At 43.6% G+C, this 18,755-nt stretch overlaps 1 protein-coding gene and 1 pseudogene across 1 annotated transcript in view; both read left to right on the top strand.

Annotated features, from left to right (window-relative positions):
* The window catches only part of PDE11A (phosphodiesterase 11A), a 128,721-nt gene that overhangs the window by 69,380 nt on the left and 40,586 nt on the right, over positions 1-18,755 (top strand). Inside the window, exons 12-13 of the mRNA XM_075933714.2 lie at positions 893-983; positions 10,590-10,690. Coding sequence (XP_075789829.2) covers positions 893-983; positions 10,590-10,690 — 192 coding nt within the window. The remainder of the gene's footprint in view (positions 1-892; positions 984-10,589; positions 10,691-18,755) is intronic.
* On the top strand, positions 1,928-3,980 carry LOC149524069 (uncharacterized; annotated as a pseudogene).

Genomic DNA, 18,755 nt, shown 5'->3' with positions numbered 1-18,755 from the left:
ATATCAGCATGGAACAGCTTTGTAGTATATGCTCCTAGGAGACGCCTGCTATTCGTTTGTAGCATAATCTCTTATACTCATTTCTTTGGAAAGAAAACCTATCTTGTCGCTTTAGGCTGGGTCCCAGAAGTGAAATACTGGTGAACATTAATCTACTCTGACAGTCCAATCCCACTCCCCTCCACCTTCCGACAATTCTCAATTTCATAATTACATTTCATAGTTTTTCTTCCTTTAAAGTTTCAGTTTTAACCATATGCTGCATATTTTGCGACTAGTGTGTATAAACAATAACCATGATTAGAAATATAGTTTAAGAATGTTAGACATCTACGGTTTCAGCTTCTGGTTTTGCCCACTGCAGGGACAGGATTTTAATGACCCTTGAGGTTCTTTTACAATAGAGTTTTGCAATACCTCTTATATACCATTGCTATTATATGTAGTATTATATGTGGGTTGGTACAAAGATAAAGGAAAAAGGCAGGCCGGACCCATTACATGTATTACATATCAGAGAGAGTATGATACACCCTTGCAATATATACATACATACACAAGACATCACCTGATTTGGAATGAAACTAGTTTTACTCTTGTTATTACAGGAAGAAATAATGCACCATCACATAGGTGCTTTTGAAAAGCTCATCCAAAATTTCTGTATTGCTCAAGAGGAATCCTTAGCTGATGCAAGCAGACTTACCAGGGTCCAGAACATGTATGTCTGCAGTTTAAATTAGGTCTATTATAAATTAGTATACTGAGCTATGGAATTACATCTTTGCCTTTCCATACACCATAACTGAGATTGTTTGGGTGAAGACATCACTTAAAATGTATTTAGTGAGAGAGGAAGTGCTAATTGATGATGCCCCTTGTTCTGTTTCAGGAGCGGATCCGCTTTGGCTCAACTATATGGAACTTCTGCTACTTTGGAGCATCATCATTTTAATCATGCTGTCATGATTCTTCAAAGTGAGGTACCAGACTAGCTGAATTATTACTTTCACTGTAGAGTGGGGGGCTATTTCACTCACAAGGAGACATGCCCCATACCCAAACTCCTTTAATTGCCCTTTCCTCTGGGCAGCATATATTGACTACCACAAAGTTCAAACACAACATAAAACCATTTAACTGCAACTGCTGACTGTTTTCCCCTGAGGCTGTCCCTGCCTCATTCAGACAGAGAAAAGGACATACCGTCTCTTGTATCCCCCTTGTATCATTCATCTTCCTTATATATACCCTTCTCGGCCATTTGATAGCCAAGGAACTCTTAATCCTTTCCCAGCTAATGTGTTTACCTTGTCACACTCACCTTCTGTTGTAAAAATAAAAATGTTAAAGCATCAAGCCTTATGGACAACCACAATATTTACAGTATGTTTGGAGTGTTTGGTTTTGTATTTTTAGTAACTGAAGTTGGTTTATTATATAGGCAGCAGTAACACCCGACATGTGCTGTGAGCTTCCAAATATATGAGGAAGCATAGTACCTGACTCAAAGTGCTTACTTTTTAATTGTACATATGATGTGACAAACTAGCAGTGTAACATAGTAATAGAGATGTAGCCGTGTTAGTCTGGTCTTGCTGAAACAAGGTGACCCTGAGGCTTTCTTTTGCCACCTCCGCCTACGAGAATATTTCCAAACTACCAACGAACATCAATCTGACCCACCAGATCCCCCCTATCAACACCAAAAGAAAAATAATTCTATATGGACTTCCCCTGACGATCAGAATTACAATCTCGATTTCTATATACAAAGCTTCCGCAACAATGCACAGACTGACATTATGCACAAATGACAACAAGCAACATACAATCTCAGTCTCGCTGAACACTATGCTATCCAGAGTCTCAAAACACCCCGGACATTATAATCAAACCAGCTGACAAAAGGGGTGCTGTAGTTATTATGAATAAGTCTGACTATGACCAGGAGGCAACCAGACAACTCTTCAACACCCCATTTAACAGATCTCTCTCCTCTGATGGCACATCAGAATACCAAAAGAAACTACACCGTCTCCTTAAAGAACTCCCTACATCTACTCGGGACCAAATCCACACAGAAACACCTTCTGAACCCCGACCAGGATTGTTATATCTGCTTCCCAAAATCCATAAACCTGGACACCCTGGACTTCCCATCATCTCAGGTATCGGCACGCTCACTACTGGATTATCCAGCTATGTAGACTCTCTTCTCAAACCCTACGCAACCAACACTCCGAGCTATCTCTGAGATACTACTGACTTCCTGAGAAAACTACAAAACTTTGATAACCTCCCTGATAACACCATCCTTGCAACCATGGATGAAGAAGCTCTATATACCAACATCCCACATGAAGATGGATTACGAGCAATTAGAAACACTATCCCAGAGGATACCACTGCCAGTCTGGTAGCAGACCTGTGTAACTTTGTTCTCACCCACAATTATTTTCAATTTGAGGACAACTTATACCTCCAGATAAGTGGCACAGCCATGGGTACCCGCATGGCCCCACAGTACGCTAACATCTTTATGGCTGACTTAGAACAAGGTTTCCTCAGATCCCGTCCCCTTTTACCTCTTCTCTACTTATGCTACATCGATGATATCTTTATGATCTGGACCCATGGCCAAGAAACACTGGATGCATTCCACAGAGACTTTAACAACCTACACCCCAACGTCAGTCTCAGCCTGGACCATTCTACACGAGAGATCCATTTTCTGGACACCACAGTACAAATCACCAATGGTAAATTAGATACTACTCTCTACAGAAAACCCACTGACTCACACAGTTACCTACATGCCTCCAGCTCCCATCCAGAACACACCATGCGATCCATCGTCTATAGCCAAGCCCTTCGATACAACCGCATCTGCTCTAATCCCACTGACAGACACCAGAAACTTCAGGATCTCTACCAGACATTTATAAACCACAATTACCCACCTGGAGAAATAAAAAAACAAATTGAAAGAGCCAGACGAATACCCAGAAACCATCTACTTCAAGATAGACTCAGGAAAACCAACAATAGAACACCAATTGTCATCACCTATAGCCCCCAACTTAAACCCGTCCAACACATTATCAATAAACTACAACCTATACTGAAACAGGATACTACACTCTGAGAGGCTCTGAGAGACAGACCCATAGTCTCCTATAGACAACCACCTAACTTCAGGATGATTCTTACCAACAACCACAGGACATACCACACTAATACCAACCCTGGAACTTTCCCTTGCAACAAACCGCATTGCCAGCTTTGTCCACATACTTACTCTGCTGACACCATAATTGGACCTAACCATTTCAGTTATAAGATCAAGAATACATATTCCTGCTCATCCAGAAATATAATTTATGCCATCATGTGCCAACAGTGTCCGTCTGCTATGTATATTGGACAGACTTCTCAGACACTACACCAAAGAATCAATGCACACAAAACAGACATCAGACAGTTTCACAAAGAAAAAACAGTTTCTTGCCATTTCAACCAACCTGGGCATTGTCTCAATGACCTTACTACCTGCATCCTGCTTCAAAGAGGCTTTAACACAAGACTTCAAAGAGAAGCCTCAGAACTGTCAGTCATGCTTAAATTTGACACTTTACGAATGGGGCTTAACAAAGATGCTAATTATCTCACCCATTACAAAGATAGCTTCCCCAATTATCACCTCTAATATCATTACCTCATAGACATTAACCTCCCCCCTTCATTCTCTCCTCTGTTCTAAAATATGATTTGTCTATTTATACATGTTCACTTTTTGTTTGTTTTTATCCCTTTGGTATATATGGTCATGCCAATTTACTTCCACAGTTTGATTTGAGGAAGTGGGTCTGGCCCATGAAAGCTCATCATCTAATAAACCATCTTGTTAGTCTTTAAAGTGCTTCATAGTCCTGTCTTTTTTTTTTTTTTAGCAGCGTAACAGTGTGAGGGTGAAATAGGCAAGCAGGCAGCCAGACACTGGTTACAAAAATAAGTCACAAAGTTATTAAGTTTTGCACTTGATTTTCTATAAAATATCTTCATTACCAGGGCATGACGAACGGCGTCAAAAACCGCTCGCCAGCCCCGTACTGCACATGCGCAAGAGTCGCAATGCGCATGCGCGCACCGCGAATGAACGGGGCGCGCAGCTGAAATTGAAATGCTTACTAGGCTTCCTAGTCCGAACTACCGTTACTCCTCGTGAAACTAGGGTGGTAGTGTAGACATACCCTTATAAACCTCTACCTTTTCTCTCTGCTGCCATGTGTCCTCCCCTTGCTCCATCAGCTCTCCTGGTGCCTGCTGCCCCCCAACCCCTCACCCTCTGCTGTCTTGACTCCTGCCCTTCTCACTGCCCTCAGCCTTCCTGAGACCTGCCCCCCTCCGCCAGCCCTTCTCTCCGCCCTGTGCCCACTCCTCCAATAGCCCCACTCTGATCGTGTGAGCCCCTCTTCATCCCCTCTCCTAAAACCTCCCTCTACCCACCAGGCCTCCCTCACTCCTCTGGTGCTGGTCCCTCCCCTGCAGGTGTCTTCCCTTCTGCTTCATCCCCAGAATCCCTTGGTACCTGCACCCTCCTGGTGCCTCCTCCTTCCCTCACTGCTCCTGTCCCCTTTGCTCTCTTTTTCCCTGATACCCACCCACTCACCACCCTCTGCCCCCATTCTCCTCATGCCCCTGTGCCCTCACAGATGCCTTGCTCCATCCCCGCCTTCCTCATGCCCACCCCTTCTTTTAAGCCTTCTCCCAGCACCTCCCCCTCTAGTCCCCAGTGTCCTTACCCTCTCCTCTTCCAGCATCACCCTGTCCCCCCTCCCACTGACACCTTCCCTCCTGCCCTTTTCCTCGTTGTCTGCACTTGGTCCCCTGGTATTTGTCTCTCCTGCACCCCTGTCCCTTGGTGCCGTCCTCTTTCTTCTTATTATTCTTCTCCTGACCTCCTCCCCTCAGCACAAACCCCTTCCCCATATTTTTCCCCTCCCCTCCCCACAGCCCAGCCCAGCCCCTTCCCCTCCCCAGGGGCCAGCTCTAGGTTTTTTGCTGCCCCAAGCAAAACATTCCCGCCCCCCTTTGTTGTTGTCTTTTACACATGTTTGCATTTTGCAATGGGTTTTTTTGTTTGTTTGTTTTCTTTTTTGTCCCGGCATTTTAGCCCAATAAATAACAAATAGCATTTTCATTCGTTTTTTTCCATAAAGGCAAAGGCGCTTCAAGTGACCTCCCCCTTTCACTGCTGCTGGGTCACAGCAGCCTTTTTCCTGCCTTGTCCAGCCCCTCCCTGTGGACAAACACCCCTCACTCCCGACCCACAGGGGGAGCAGGGTGCAGGGACAGCACAGAGCCAGAGGGGTACAGGGAACAGTGAGAGGGTACGGGGGTGGTGTGGGGAACGGGCAGCACAGAGCTGGGGGGGCAGGGATCGGGGGGAGCAGGATGCGGTGGAGGCACGGGGAATGGGACGCGGGGAATGGGAGGGGCAGAGGGACCGGGGTCTAGGGGCAGTGCAGGGAACGGGCAGCACAGAGCTGGGGGGGCAGGGATTGGGGGGAGCAGGGTGTGGGGTGTAAGGGCAGTGCAGAGCTAAAGGGTCGCAGGGAAGAGGGAGAGCAGGTGGTCCGGGGAGCAGGAGAGGCATGGGGAACGGGTGGCGCGGAGACAAGGGAGGTCTGGGGCCATGGCAGGACTGGAGCCTGCGGGGTGAGGCGGGGTCTGGCTGTGCTGCACGCCGCAGCCAGCTCCCAGGGTCACGCGGCCAGAGCTTAGCTGCCGCGGCCCTTTAAAATCAACGGGGCAAGGTCACGCCAGCGTCCTAGCATCCCACCCCACCTCGCCTCGCCTCCTCCTGCACGTAGGCAGCCCGGTGGAAAGAATCGCCGCGCTTCCCCCTTCCCAGTGGCGCTGTGCTCCTCCGCCGACCGGCGGATCAGATGGAGCCGCGCCGCCCGTAGTGCGGGCTTCAATCAGCCCATCACAACCACCCTCCGGGCCAGTCTGCCCCTGCACTCACCAGCTAGAAAAATCTACTCGCCACGGGCGAGCGCATTTGTCGAGCCCTGCTTATTAAGCCTAAGCCTATCTTAAAGTGAAATGCAATGCTTACTAAGAAAGGACAATGCTTATTAAGCCTAAGCAAACCTCAGAATAAAATGCAATGCCTATGTCCCTTCTGCTGCTGGGAACCCCCTGAAGGAGGACAGCGGATGGACCCCAGTGGCCAGTGCATAGCACCTTCTGCAGCTTTGGTCTACGCTGAGGTTCCAATGTTAGGAATATTCCCAGCCTTTATATACTATTGGATCTACAGTAATCCCACCTGGTGTTTTGAGAACCTAACAATATTGTTGATACATTGCATATTTTCTCAGATCCAATAATTAGCTTGTTGATACTTTGCAAATTTTCCCAGGCCAACTAATTAGCATTATCAGGTGGGAAATATTTAGCATAGATAGCTATGTGATCTTCCCAAGAGCTCCTGCACTCTCATGCCAGGTGGCCGGCCTTGGGACCTGTCCCAGAACTTGTTGAAAGTCAACAGTGCATTCCTACACTGTACCATCTTGAGCAAACAGCTAACTCTTTGAGAATAACAAAAGAATAATAAGAAGCACAAAGCACAAATGGCTGCCTAGAGCATCCAGGTCTGATAGGAGATTCAGGCATAAAAGGAATGATTGTGGTACACCACCTAATTTCCTCAACCTCACAATCATCTTCTGCATTTCAACTACATCCCCACAACCCAGTATGGCATCCAGCTGTTCATTGAACCAGCATGTTTGCAGTGATGCACCACATTGTCCGTTCACCTCCTTTGCCTTGTGGTAGGACTGCCTTAGCTCCTTCATTTTGACTCTGCACTGCTGGGTATCCCTGGCATATCCTTTGGCCACCAGGGAGTTTGAGATTTTCATGTAAATGTCCACATTTCTTTCGCTGGAGCTCGGAGAGAATAGATTCCTCTCCCCACACCTCGATGAGATCCAAGAACTCCCGCATACTCCATGCTGGTGCTCTTTTGCGCACCTGGAAACTGGAGCACATGGGACTTAAAGTATTGGAAATCATGGAAGTATTAGAAGTCATGGTCATGTGTGCCACAGTGTGCTGCTCACTCTGAGGTGTGCTTGTGATGCTGGTCACACAGAAAATGAAATTCAAACTTTCCCCGGGGCTTTCCTGTTTACTTGGAGAGCATTAAAGGCATAAGTTCTGGCCAGAGTGGGATGCCTCCCAAAGGCCAACAGCCTCAACTTTCACCAGCGGTGTGTCTACACTGTCCTAAACTCAACCAGGCAAGGTTGGGATTAGTATTATTCCTCGTGAAATCAGGAGCAATTCACATCGACTTCATTGGCCCTTGAGGTTAACAAGACAAGCTTGGTAGTGTTGATACATCGTTTTAGAAAATCAACCATATGTGTCTAAATTCAGTGTAAACTCCTAGTATAGACCAGGCCTAAGAGCTCAATCTGTTTAGCTTATCAAAAAGGAGATTTAGGGGAGACTTGATTAATGCCTTTGGAAAAAAATACCAGTCTGTTTCACTGAACGGAGAAAGGTATAATCAGAACCAATGGCTTGAAGCTGAAATCAAATGAGAAACAAAGCATAATTTTTCTCTCTTTTTTTTTTTTTAAACAAGAAGTATGATTAACCATTGGAACATTTTACTGAGGGAAGTGATGGATTCTCCATCTCTTGATATCTTCAGATCAGGACTGGATGCCATTCTGGAAAATATAACTTTTGTTCCACTAGAACAGTGTTTCCCGATTGGTGTTCTGCAGAACCCCATGTTTTTGCGAAGTGAAAATAAGGGTTCCGCAAGAAAATTCCATTAACATCAAATTTTATGATTAAAAATAATTAATATTTAAGAATTTATTAATTTTATTGAAAACAGTTTTCATTTGTGTTTGCCACAATAAGTGTCCCTTTAATGCCAGCTTAGCTGGAGAGTAGAGATGACGATGTCACTACTCAGTGCTGCGCGCAGTCAGTGGTACGATCACCTGTTATATACCAGACTGTTATTAGTGGTTCTTTCGAGTTTAAAAGGGTTCTGTGGCCAAATAAAATTGGGAAACACTGCACTAGAACATTGGGCTCAAAACAGGAGGGCTTGTGTTATATAGGAGGTCAGATTACATGATTTAATGGCACCTGTGGACCTAAAAAATTCCCACAAATCTACAAAAAACATCTTCCCTTCCTGGGCAAACTCTTCCCTTACCCAGCTCACTCCTGTTTCATTATCCAAACATCATCTGTCCTGGCAACTACACAATTCATTCTATGATTTTAAGCCCTACATTCTGCATGTTGTTACTTGTTTGGATAAACTGAAAGATGGAACCAAAAAACACTCAAACTGGAAAGGACAAATCCAGATCCTCTGCTTTTGCAAGTAGATATAACTCCATTGAGGTCAATTTAGTTATATACGTTTGTACCAACGATGTAGACCTCTCACTCTACTGGACTGAAATTAGATTACACTTCATAAGTTAGTGCTTAATATTCTAGTCTGTGTTTTTTAGAGGGAAGTGTCAAAGCATATTGTATTATTTCTTTAGATTTCTATGAGCCTGAACAGAAAATGGTGCCTGAATTTGCTCTTGGGCACCTTTGACACGTTATCATGGTTTTGTGCTGTAGTGATGTTGCCTTATACATTATGAAGTAGTTCAACAAACAAAACCTTGAATATAAAGGGAAAGCCTTTTGTAAGTTATTTATTATACAATATATCACATGTACTAGTAATTCTATACTTCGATGATTTGCTCTTTTCTGAACACATACTGGATTAGTCTTTTCTTTGTACACCATACCTAAGCTGTAGTTTTTAATTAAATATCTTCTAGAATTCCCCCTACACACCTTTCCCAACACACAGGTGAAAGGGAATCTTTTACAAGACTAAGGCCAGGTATACATTATGGGAGAAAGTCCAGCTAAGACGCTCTACTTCAGCTACATGACTTACTGCGGTGTCCCCACTGAGGGAGGTTGACGGGGGAAACTCTCCCCTCAACTTCCCTTACTCCTCATGGCCTGGTGGAGTACGAGGCCAATGGGGACACCATCAGCAGTTGATTTAGTAGGTCGTTACTAGACCAGCTAAATTGAACCACAGGAGATCGAATCTCTGGGCAAGTGAAGACAAGCCATAAGATCCTTAGAGAAAGAAGAGATGTCTCTTATCTAAGGAAAGCTCTTGTTTTCTTTATAGTGTTCTAATCTTCCTAAACACTAGATGGCAGTGCATACTGAATATGAAAATTATACTACAGCTAACTATCAAAATTAGATTCAGTTACTAAAAACATCATTGTATCTAAGGCTAGGAAGCAATACCTAAGTAAGATGTTAATATGTGAATGTAATCATATGTAACTGATGTTATAAAGTCTAAGGTTAGCTTAAAGTTCAGCCAAGTTCAACTGCAGATTTCACTCAGTTTGTATTTTCTGGAGGAACGATGGGCCTTCTGTTCCCCCTTATTTGACACATCTCTAACTATAACATTTTGGCTACGTCTATACTGGCATGATTTTCTGAAAATGCTTTTAACGGAAACGTTTTCTGTTAAAAGCATTTTCGGAAAAGCGCATCTAGATTGGCAGGACGCTTTTCCGGTAAAGCACATTTTCACGATCGGGGCTTTTTTGCGGAAAACACTACTGTGCTGTCTACACTGGCCCTTTTCCGGAAAAAGACTTTTGCCCAAATGGGAGCAGCATAGTTTTTCCGGAAAAGCACTGATGATTTTACATTAGATCGTCAGTGCTTTTCCGGAAATTCAAGTGGCCAGTGTAGACAGCTGGCAAGTTTTTCCGGAAAAGCGGCTGATTTTCCGGAATAACTTGCCAGTGTAGACACAGCCTTTTAGTATTATCTTCCTTTTCCAAAAGAGCAACAAACTGTTCCTTTTCATTCTGGCTGTAAAACATTTTCTAGAATCATAAGCTTTCCCAGTCCTTTAAAAAGTGCATTCTTATGGGGCCCACAAGGTCTAGAGCTTCACAAACTTAGCTTCTTTAGTCTGTACTACGAGATAGTGGGAAAACAGGGTGAACACAGAGACTGTATTTTGAACTAAAATCTGATTTAGTGTCTTTGATGGCTCTAACAGCAGCTTGCATGCTTTGAGCAGCAGCACAGATAAATCTGTTGGCAGCACAAGTAAAAAGCCACAAAGTGCAGCCCCAAAAACACTTGCTAAAAGGAGAAGATTGAGATGTATCCATATGGAGCTTTTCCTCCATAAACCGAGTCTTGTGCAGCATCAGACCAAAGAATACATCTTTTTGTAAGAGACTATAATTTTAGCAGTGTTAAGAAACATAACCCAGCTTCTTGATTACAATGGTCAGCATCTCCTGTCTTAATGTAATCTCAGTAGCGTTAACTTTATTATTTTGTCATGATTTTACCATGATTCGGGGGGAAAAAACCCTTCTGTGTAGCAAAATGGGGCAGTTTACAGCATTAGAAACCTTTTAAAAATCTACAATGATTGTTAGCCATTTACCTTCTCTCTCTCTTTTTCATTACAGGGTCACAACATCTTTGCTAACTTGTCCTCCAAGGAATACAGTGACCTTATGCAGCTTCTAAAGCAGTCGATATTGGCAACGGATCTCACTCTATATTTTGAGTAAGTATTGGCATTTTTTATATTTGACAAATGAAAATCCAAAGAACATGAACTAATGACCCATGAAGCACCAATGCAGGGGAGAGGGGCTATGTAATATATGAAATGAGTGGTTAATTATGGTTGGAGATATTTAGCCTAATGCATATTTTAATACTTAAGCTAATAGAAGTGTCCCATGCCTATATGTGTTTCATTTTGATATTCAGAAAAAGCCAAGGCACGTCCTGTCTCCAAACTTGAAACAATTGCAGAAGAAAGTCATAGCCCAGTCTTGTATTTCCTGCACATATGATTCCCAAGCAGACTTTCATGTGCAAAGAGTGCCGGATTGTTTCTATGGGCAAAAACTACAAAGAGACTACACATTTTTAGCCCTTTTGGAATTTCTAGTCATCTCCAGGCTCGCCAACAGGAATTCAGAGACCCAGGACACCACAGTCAATGGGCTCCACTCCCTGAGAGAAAGCCGCAAGCCACCCCCTACCTGGAGAAACTCTGAGCACCACCCCTCAGTCAGAGGCCTGGCTGGTCATTCACAGCCCCAACTCGCACCTGCCCAGAAGTGCTCCTCCCACCCTCATTCCCCTCTTTGGCTCCCAGCCACCTCCTGCACTGCTCTGCCCCCCCCCCCACAGTGGTCCTGTGCCCAGCTCAGCCCCTCCCCCACCCTGCACCCGCTCTGTGCCCAGCGCAACGGGCTTCCCCTCTTTGCCTCCCAGCCACTCCCAGCCCAGCTGTACCCCCCAGCGGTCCTGTGGCCAGATTGGTTCCTACCCTCTCTGCCCTTCCAGCCACTGCAGCCCAGCTCCTCCTACTGTCCAGCCACGCCCCCCAGCCAGCTCTGTCCCCCTCCCCGTCACCAGTCCTGTGACACCACTCGGCTCCTTTCTCCCAGCCATCCTTGCCTTCTTCTGCCACCCCACCCGCTCTTTTCCCTTCCCAGCCATACCCAGCCCAATTCCTCCACCCCCTACGGTCCTTGCACCCAGGAGTCCCCTGCTTGGCTCTTACCCCAGAGCTCTGCTCCCTCCTCCTCTTCCCAGCTTGGCTTTCCCCTCCTGCTCACTCACCTGGTTACAAATTTGCAGCAATTACTGCTACAGCCGGGCCAGCTCTTCCCCCAGCTGCTGTCCCCACTCGACCAGCACTGTCCATCGGGGTGCAGCACCAGCCAAGGGGAGCTGCCTTGCAATCTACAGTGGGTGCTGGAACTTGGGAGCACGCCTATGTGCCCTGCAGCCTACCCAGGCCATGTAAAAGTTTAAGTGGATCATGCATCACTGAAGGTGTCCAATAAATACAGTTACTTCATATTCCTTCTTATTTTTCCTATCTCACCTCCAAGTCAAAGTAACACCAGTTCTTTCATTTTTTTGGCACTGAAATTAGTTTAAAAAAACCACAGGAGATTCAAACTGAGTAAAGCAACGTGTAACTTGCATACAGAATCAATACATGCAATTGTTGGTATCTCAGGTTTACCTTTCCTGAGTATCACACCTCCTCCTCCAAAGTGTGCCAGTCAGAATCTCACTTGCTAGCAAACACCTGGGGAATTTACTGGGTGGAGTACAATAGTGAGTGCAATTATAGATCATCTCCTGTTCAGGCACAACACTAGACAATTCAATTCCTAAGGAATTTCAGTGCATTAGAAAATAGCTTGTTATCCATTAGCACCCCACTTTCACTCCATTTAATTATTGATTGTTGAGTGTGTATGAGAGGATATAGATTTTTCCTTCCTGATTATGAGTACTGATGGCTTGATGCCAAACCAAGTTTCCAAAGAACTTCAGGCAAAATCTTTTCCTCATATGGTCTGTTAATATACATTAAGATTGTGCCATACCATTGGGCACTGGTAGGAATGGAGCAAACAAAGCTTGCTCTGACTGCTTGTTGTGCTATTTCAGTACTGCATTAACACCTCGCTTCCTGCTAATAATGTCTCTCAGAGTGCATGGCTTTCTTTTCTCCCCCAGGGTAGCCTAGATCACCAAGAGACTTTTCAAAAACAAATTGAGACACCTGCCTCTCAAAACAAAATTAAACAATTTTGCTAAAGATTGCTTCAAAAAGGAATTACTTCAAGAAAAAGAACTACTTCTATTAAGTTGTCTGTGCAGATTGCTCCTGATTTTGATGGATAATAAGACAATGGAAATTGCCAGTGGCTTAGGACAGAGATGTTTGGGACCACAATGAGCGCTCTGTATGACCTCCATCGTCCTAGCACAAGTAGCTTAGTGCTCCAAAACTGGTTGGGTCACTGAAAAGGGGGTGTGAGCAGGTTGGCCGGGAGCAACAGTGAAGATACATTTTTCCACAGATCCTGAGCAGACTCCACAAGCAAGACTCCTGTGGTGTTCCTGGAAAAATATAAGGCTGCTCTCTCAGCAAGGACAGCCAGGAAAGGGCAGACAGTGGATGCTCCTCTCAGGAGAGGGAAGGGATAAATCCCCACATGGGCACAGTAGCCCTTCCACTTCCTGACACCAGAAGGGTATATCTGACTCATCAAGTTTCCTTTTGTATATCAACAGCACTGATGTCAAACAACGTGCAGTAACTGAGCTTCAAGAATATTCATTCCTAGTTTTTATTAATGACCTTGATGTGCTTAATAAGTCAGAATATTTTCAAGAAACTAAGGCACTGACTTGAATTTCTGCAAATAAAAAAGACCTCTTTTTACTCAATACTGTCACATTAACATGAACCCAGCTTTTGTGCCATGTGTGCTAATAAAACAACTCAAACTATTTGTACTATTCTGTGCTAATTGTACAATTTACTCTTAAGTGTGTTTGAAAACAACCACCGCATAAGCTTTCTGAAAGTATATGCCTTTAAAAGATAAACTATGCAAACTGATTCTTTTGGGCAAGCACATTCTTGATTAAATTGACATAATTTTTAAGTTTCCTGTCTCTTACATGTCTTTGGGAGGAAAAAAAATCAGCATTGCAGTATTCTTGGATCTCCTCTGTACTGCTATTCATAAAGTTCTCTTAGCACTCAGGGAATTGGTTTGTGAAGCAGTAAAAATATGGATAGAGAAAGACTTTTATGCACTATACTTGAGGAAGTCCTATTTATAGGACTTTAACTAATTATCAAATAAACAGATTACCTGCAAGTGAAAAATCAGGCTTGATATGTGGAGATATGTTGATAAATTATCTCAATGTTTTAACAGATAATTTAAGGAATTTTAGCAGATACCTATTTCCTTGTATAAACAGTTGGCCTGAAAGGGTTGTTTAACAACAACAATTAGAAAGTTATTTACAAATTAACAGTGACATTTGGAAAATGGATTCCTGAGAGGACTGGATACAGTCCTCCATGGTTTAAAGCAAGAGTTGCTATGGATGAGGGAGAAATAGTCATCCCTCACATACACAGACTCATAGAAATGCTCTCGACAAAAGTTACTCTGGAATACCTTCTCTTTCTAGAGGGAGAATATCTAGGCTGCCGCAGTCAAACTTCTGGGATTCAAATTAGCAAGTTTAGTGAAAACCTGCTAATTTGAACTGAAAGGGATCCCCCATCAGTGCCAGTCTTCCAGTTCCCCACAAGGAGCAAAGGTGCGTTTAAGATACTCCGACTACGTAGCTGGAGTTGTGGATCTTAAGTGGACTTTCCCTTTTAGTGTAGACCAGGCCTCTGTGATTCTGGCCACATTATTTATCAGCTTCCTCTTTTGTAGATCTAGTAGATGAATTTTTTAAAACTGGACTCAGCTATACCGGAGTCAGACAATTCTCCCTTGTACAACAAGGATCTCAACCACTAATATTAGTGCAGGTTGAACCTCTCTAGTCCGGCACTCTCTGGTCCAACATGATTTTAGTTAGCCGGATGTCCATTTATCCTGGGAGTGGCCAAGTTTCCTGCAGTCCCATAAAGTTTGTTTACAGCCACCAGTCCTGGTTCTCAGAGTTCTGTGCTGTTGTTTAGTTTTAAGAACCCAGAAAGTAGTGGAAGTGTTAGTAATGCTGCTAGACAATACTGACCTTTCGTGGTTTAGAAAATTCTCTGGTTTGGCACCGGTCAGGTTCCAAGGGTGCCGGACTAGAGAGATTCAATTTATAAATAAACTCATTGCCAGCCTATTATGTTCTTGTGTCTGCAGTGAACTCCAGCTAATATATGTATGTAACTTTAATCTGCTGAAAACATCTTGGTACAGGCAGTCCCCGAGTTATGTACAAGATAGGGACTGTAGGTTTGTTCTTAAGTTGAATTTGTATGTAAGTCGGAACTGGCGTCCAGATTCAGCCGCTGCTGAAACTGACCAGCGGCTGACTACAGGAAGCCCGAGGCAGAGTTGCTCTGCCCTGGGCTTCCTGGAATCAGCCGCTAATCAGTTTCAACAGCAGCTGAATCTGGACGCCTGGGACAGAGCAGCTGGGGCGCTGCCGGGTAGGTCCCCGCAGCGCCGCACCTCAGCGCTGCGGGGACCAACCTGGCAGCGCCCCAGCTGCTCTACCCCAGGCCTCTTCGGCGAGAAAAGCCTGGTCTGCTGAGGGGGGGGGCGCACTAGCTGCGCGCCCCACCCCCCCCAGCAGACCAGGGAGACGTGGGTGGCGGGACCGCTGAGATGCGCCACGGTCCCGCCTGCATTCTCCGCAGCTTTGCTCCGCGTCTCCCTGGTCTGCTGGGGGGGGGGACTCCCCCCAGCAGACCAGAGAGACGCGGAGCGGAGACACGGAGGACGCGAGCAGCGGGGCAGCGCAGACGCGCCACGGCTGTCCCGCTGCCGGCGTCCTCCAAGGCTTTGCTCCCCATCTCCCTTGTCTGCTGGGGGGGGCTTCCCCCCCAGCAGACCAGGGAGACGTGGAGCAGCTTTTCTCGCCCCGGAGGACATGGGCGGCGGGACCACAGCGCATCTGGGCGTCCCACTGCTCGCATCCTCCAGGGCGAGAAAAGCCCTGTTCGTAACTGCAGATCCGACATAAGTCGGATCCGCGTAACTCGGGGACTGCCTGTACAATGCCTTTTTTTTCTGTAATATATGCTAAAACACTATATGTTATGAACCTGCCAATGAAAATGTTGCCTATTGGGCACTTACTGCTTTTTGTATTGTTTACCTGCTTATGGCAAAGTCCTACGGTTCTTACTCAGGCAGAACTCTCCTATCACTTAGGATTTTAACTGAAAGCAGATTCCTTCTACCAGTGGACAATTGACCAAGGTTAATTTTATGCATAACATTTCAGTGAAAATTTTCAGAAATTCAGAAATTTTTGTTATTCAAAGAAATAATTAACTATCATCAGATAACAGTCAAATACAGACGTTTTCTCAAGCACACTGTGTCTGTTATGGCTGTGAATAAATAGAATTTCATTTATTTTAGAGTCCTAAAAATGACTTTTAGTTTTTATTTATGAAAAAAAAAAGGAAAAAAGGTTGTCTTGTTTCTCTTCAGCCTACTGGTATCCTAGCCCAACATGAACTAGATCAAAAAGTTTCAAGGTTTTTTTTTTTTTTTTTTGTCTTATCAGTGGTAGATGAGATTTTGAATGCAAGCTCCTATTTAAACCCCAATCCTTCATAGGAGACCACTGTGCAATGTAATAACCTACGTAGGTAGTCTTAAGGATCCAGGGCTGCAATAAGATCTGGACAGGCAGCATACCTGTGAGAATGCAATGCAAAGACACAGCAAGGACACGTTGTATCCAAACAGAAAAGATTATAGAACTGATCCCATATTTTATGAATTCCTCAAGAGAGGAAATTGTTACTGACAACAGGCAACAGAACTGAAAAAATACAACTATAAGTTCTCTTTCTTACAACTCATGACAGTAGTGTCATATATGTACCAAAAGGAAAAGATACAGGCCCAACTTGTCATGATAGTTTCTGAGAGTCACTGAAATGATGTCCTGAGCCACTGGACTGTAGAGCTTTTTTATATATTGTCAGCTGTATCTTTCAGCATTGATATATCAATAAATGTTTCTCTTCAGCCCCACGAGTGGATTACAAAATAACTGAAAATTACATTTACTTTGAACACTTTACTTTGACTGTCACTTGCATAGCTTTTTTAAAAAAAAAACCCATAAAAGTAGTCTTCATGGATATCATGTTTAAGTACATTAAGGCAGCATTAAATTGTTTCCTCATAAGTGCTACTGGACCATTTGTTGCTTTTTACAGAATTAGCCTTTTGATACTAGAATAAATGTGGGGATTCCATGTTTCCTCTGCCTATATTCCAATGGAGCTAGGAATTTTTTTCCTAGAATTAAAACAGCTCAATTACTCAGAAGCATGTGATTTACCAAAAATACCTTGAATCACCGATATTTTATTTTGCTGCTTCATACATTTTTTATTTGAGATCTCACAATGTTCAAGGTGGGCATGGGAAGCCACCTTTTCTTCTGAACTGTCAGTTTGTTGCTTCGATACTATGTATTGCCTAGGAACCACAAATGTGGAAAACTCATTGCACATTAGGAAAAACTTCCTAACTGTCCAGGTAGTTAAAAACTGGAATAAGTTGCCTAGGGAGGTTGTGGAATCTCTATCTCAGGAGATATTTAAGAGTAGGTTAGATAGACATCTCTCAGGGATGGTCTAGATGGTGCTTGGTCCTGCCGTAAGGGCAGGGCACTAGACTTGATGACCTCTCGATGTCCCTTCCAGTTCTAGGATTCCAGTTGCTAGGATTCTTTAACCGGAAATTCAAGAATTATCAAATTTTGCTTTACTGATATTTTTCTAGTAAGACATTGGCAAGGAAATGTGTATTAAATAGAAAAATGTAGAAGTCCACCAGCTCTGGCTGTGCTCACAACAAATGTTTAGCTGCCAGTGATCAGCTTATGATTAGACTGATTTAAGGTCTATACACCAGCTACTCCAGGCCATTAAAATTTTCATCATTGCAGTGTTTATTCCCACAGGGACGGCTATGCCATCATGCCATGAATCTATGTGAAATAAATTAATTTTGTTTTCTGCTTGTGTGACTTTGCATTGTATTAGCAACTTTTGTAAAATGCAGCCCCCTTGTATCATATTTCATAAAACACAGAGAATGTATGTCATCTTATCCACTGCTTCATTAGTGTGCTAACGACCTCCACATTAAATAAGGGGGTGGGGTGGAAATTATGTAATGTCAGTAGAAAAATTCTGTAATTTGCCACATGGTAGTGAGATGTGTTTGTTATTACATTGTAATCAATCAATAGAAAGAGTTTAATTATTTATGTATTTAATTCTGTTCTTCTAGATTCCGTGGCCAGAAAGGACCATTCTGATCATTTAGTCTGACCTCCTATATAGTACAGGAGATAAAACTGCCCCAAAATAATTCCTAGAATTTTAGGGAAAAAATCCAGTTGATTTAAAAATTGTTGGTGATGGAGACTCTATCACCACGATCCTTCTTGCAACTGTAGTTGATTACCTTCACTGTTAAAAATGTACACCTTATTTCCAGTCTGAATTTGTCTTACTTCAACTTCTACCCATTGGATTGTGTATTCTCTTTATGCTAGATTGAAGAGCCCACTATTAAATATATTTTTCCTGCTGTAGGTACTTTAAGACTATACTCAACTCACTCCTCAATCATCTCTTTGTTAAAAAATAAACTGAGCTCATATCCCACTCATATGTTATTAAAGGACCAGCCGTTATGCCTTAGAATTCTAGTTGCTGTTATACAATTGATACCTGAATCGCCTTTAAATTCAGATGACTTTATCAACACAATAGAGGCTAAGTGCTCGGAACATTTATGATAGGCCCCTATATGCCCCATTTAAAATTGTATTCATTTACAGCAAATAATGTATTCTAGGGTGGGCAACACCAAGTGTACGAAATTTGAATTGAATGTGAAATTGTGTGATCACATATTCAGACTGCTCTTTCAAATTAATATACTGATGTATTTATCTGAATGTGCAATAAGTGCAGAAGTGGGTGGATTTCTGTGATGGGTGAAATGGTCACTGTTTATAAAGTTCAGTCTAACTAGGGCTAGGCCTTCATATAAGACCCTCTAAGCTCCATTATG

This window comes from Pelodiscus sinensis, chromosome 7, assembly GCF_052426305.1.
Source record: "Pelodiscus sinensis isolate ZL-2025 chromosome 7, ASM5242630v1, whole genome shotgun sequence".
NCBI classification, from domain to species: Eukaryota; Metazoa; Chordata; order Testudines; family Trionychidae; genus Pelodiscus; species Pelodiscus sinensis.
The sequence above is the reverse complement of the archived record's forward strand: the minus strand, read 5'-3'. Positions and strand labels throughout refer to the sequence as shown.